Raw genomic sequence first — 2,500 nt, 5'->3', positions numbered from 1 at the left:
CACGCTGATCTGGAGTCATCGCATGACTTTAATCACATGTCGGAACCACACGCTGATCTGGAGTCATCGCATGACTTTAATCACATGTCGGAACAGGGGAACCGGATTCTAGAACACATGTTGGTATCAGAGCCCTAGAGAGATCTATAAGGCTCTGGTTGGTGCCAAGAAACTTGATTCTAGAACCGCAGATTCTGATTCTAGAACAGAGCTTCAACTTTCCTCTCCCTTTCAGACTCCGGGCCTCCTGCCAGAACAGGTGTGTGCGTGCGTGCGTGCGTGCGTGTGTGAGGGGGGCGTGGGGACGACATGACTGAACAGGCACAGGTAGTGGGGGAGGTACAGGATAGTAAGAGAGGGAGCGAGGGAGGGAGAGAGAGGGAGGACAAGAGGGGGCAGAACCTGTAATGAGAGAAGAGTGATTTGTGTGGAGAGAGAGAGAGAGAGAGAGAGAGAGAGAGGGAGAGGGGATGGAGTTGTTTGGAGAGGTGAAGCGCTACGTCACTGCTGAAGGTGGGGCTCATAGACATGCCAGTGGCCAGTGGTTTCTCTCCTCACAACCAGGTGACGCTGAGCACGCTCACATGGGACAGAATGAGATAGAAAAGTGTAGAGGGAGACAGAGGGAAAGAGAGTGAAGAGAGAGAGAGAAGAGAGAGAAGAGAGAAGAGAGAGGACCAAGAGGATGGTTTGGAAAGTTTGAGATGAATGCTACATGAGCCTCATGTTCTGGATCAGTGTCTGTGTGAGTGATCTTTATTAGCCTACTGTGTGTGTGTGTGTGTGTGTGTGTGTGTGTGCTAGTGTGTGTGTGTGTGTGTGTGTGTGAGAGAGAGAGTAACTGTGCTGGTGTGTGTGTTTGTGTCTGTCTGTGTGTGTGTGTGTGTGTGTGTGTGTAAGAGAGAGAGTAACTGTGCTGGTGTGTGTGTGTGTGTGTGTGTGTGTGAGTGAGAGAGTAACTGTGCTGGTGTGTGTGTTTGTGCCTGTGTGTGTGTGTGAGAGAGCGAGAGAGAGCGAGTGTGTGTAACTGTGTTTTTATGGAAGGCCCAGTATGTAGTGTGATCTCCTGGTGGTGGGCTAGCCGTGTTAGCGCTGTTAGCATTGCTAGCGACAATAGCAGTGTCACTGAGCTGTGGGATCATGTGATGCTCATCTGGGTCAGACCAGGTGTTGCTTCGCTGGCCTAATTAGTCTGGTCCCTTAGTGACTCTAATCTCTACATATACACAGTTGGTAGCATATTACAAAAATATAATGTCATAGATGTCCTGTCAAATATGTTGCAAAATCTCAAAAGTATTGTTGCCCAGTCTAGTTGCCATATTGGTTGACTGTGGATAGCAGTAACAGTATGTATAACTGTAATTAGTGTATGAGCAGTTCCAATAACTCTGCCCCCCCCCCCTTCTCCCTCACAGGTGTATGTTGTGGGACTGGTGACATCCCATAATATCCCTGCTGGCCCCCATCCCTCGCCCCCCCGCCCCATCCCCCCCCGCTGAACCCCTACTGCAACTACTGCCAGTTTCACTCTCACTCTCCACGACCTGGTCACCATGACGACGACCTTGCAGACGCTGCTGGCCTCTAAGTTGGACCCGCCCTCCCAGGACGTGGGCTCCGAGCGATTGGACGGCTGTGAGGATGGGGGCCGGCGCTATGAGGTTGTGCCCTCGGTGGTCTGCTCCATGTGCTGCCTCTTCGGCATCATCTACTGCTTCTTCGGTAAGTCATGTGATCATGATGAGCAGAGGATTATGGGAGTTGTAGTTTTTACACTTGTATCCGTCCATGTTGAATGATCACGTATATTACTGTAAGAAGCCTTTTCATTGGTTATTAAGTGTCTTATTTTCTGTGAAATCATCCACTGCCACAGAAAATCGTTCCGTTCGTGACGTGTAAAATCCATTTTAGATGAATGGTCTATTTTTTTCGAACGTACGCCCCACTGTCACGTCTGGTGTAGCTACTTCCATTGATTATAATGGAAGCTAATTGTTGCAGCAGACGCAACGCGAACGGAACGCTTTACGCGCCTGGTGTAGCTCAGCCCTTACTGTAATTTGGTAGGCTATGCGTTCTAGATTTAAGCAATAAGCCCCGAGAGGCCGTAGGTTACGCTGATTCTACAACAGCTTACGGCCTCTACACACAGCTGCGTGCGTTGCGGTGCTGGAGACGCATTCCATTCACTTTTACACTGGCTTACGTCATCCGTTGCCGAACTGAATTGTGGGTCCGTTGTGTCACGTTTCACCCGTCGCTCACGTTGAGAAGTTTAGCTGTTGCTGCACCGACAGACGGCACCGGCCAATCAAGCCAATCGACGGACGGCACCAACCAATCAAATTACGGTTATACTTCAAGTCATTTGCATAGCTACCGTCGGGAACACCCACGGCATGCGTTGACGGAACACAACAGTGTGTAGAAGCCGTAAGGGGCGTTGTTAGGCACGACATGCTAGCGGAGTGCCTAACCCCCCCCCCCAGCTGTT

General features: G+C 50.4%; 1 protein-coding gene across 1 annotated transcript in view; it reads left to right on the top strand.

The window, feature by feature from the left end:
• tmem198b (transmembrane protein 198b) overlaps positions 1 to 2,500 on the top strand; it is a 31,013-nt gene that overhangs the window by 21,227 nt on the left and 7,286 nt on the right. The window contains 1 exon segment of the mRNA XM_042080754.1: positions 1,419 to 1,725. Coding sequence (XP_041936688.1) covers positions 1,557 to 1,725 — 169 coding nt within the window. The 5' untranslated portion in view covers positions 1,419 to 1,556.

The sequence above is a fragment of the Alosa sapidissima genome, chromosome 23, assembly GCF_018492685.1.
Source record: "Alosa sapidissima isolate fAloSap1 chromosome 23, fAloSap1.pri, whole genome shotgun sequence".
Lineage (NCBI taxonomy): Eukaryota > Metazoa > Chordata > Actinopteri > Clupeiformes > Clupeidae > Alosa > Alosa sapidissima.
Note: the sequence above shows the minus strand (reverse complement) of the source record. Positions and strands in the feature narration are given on the sequence as shown.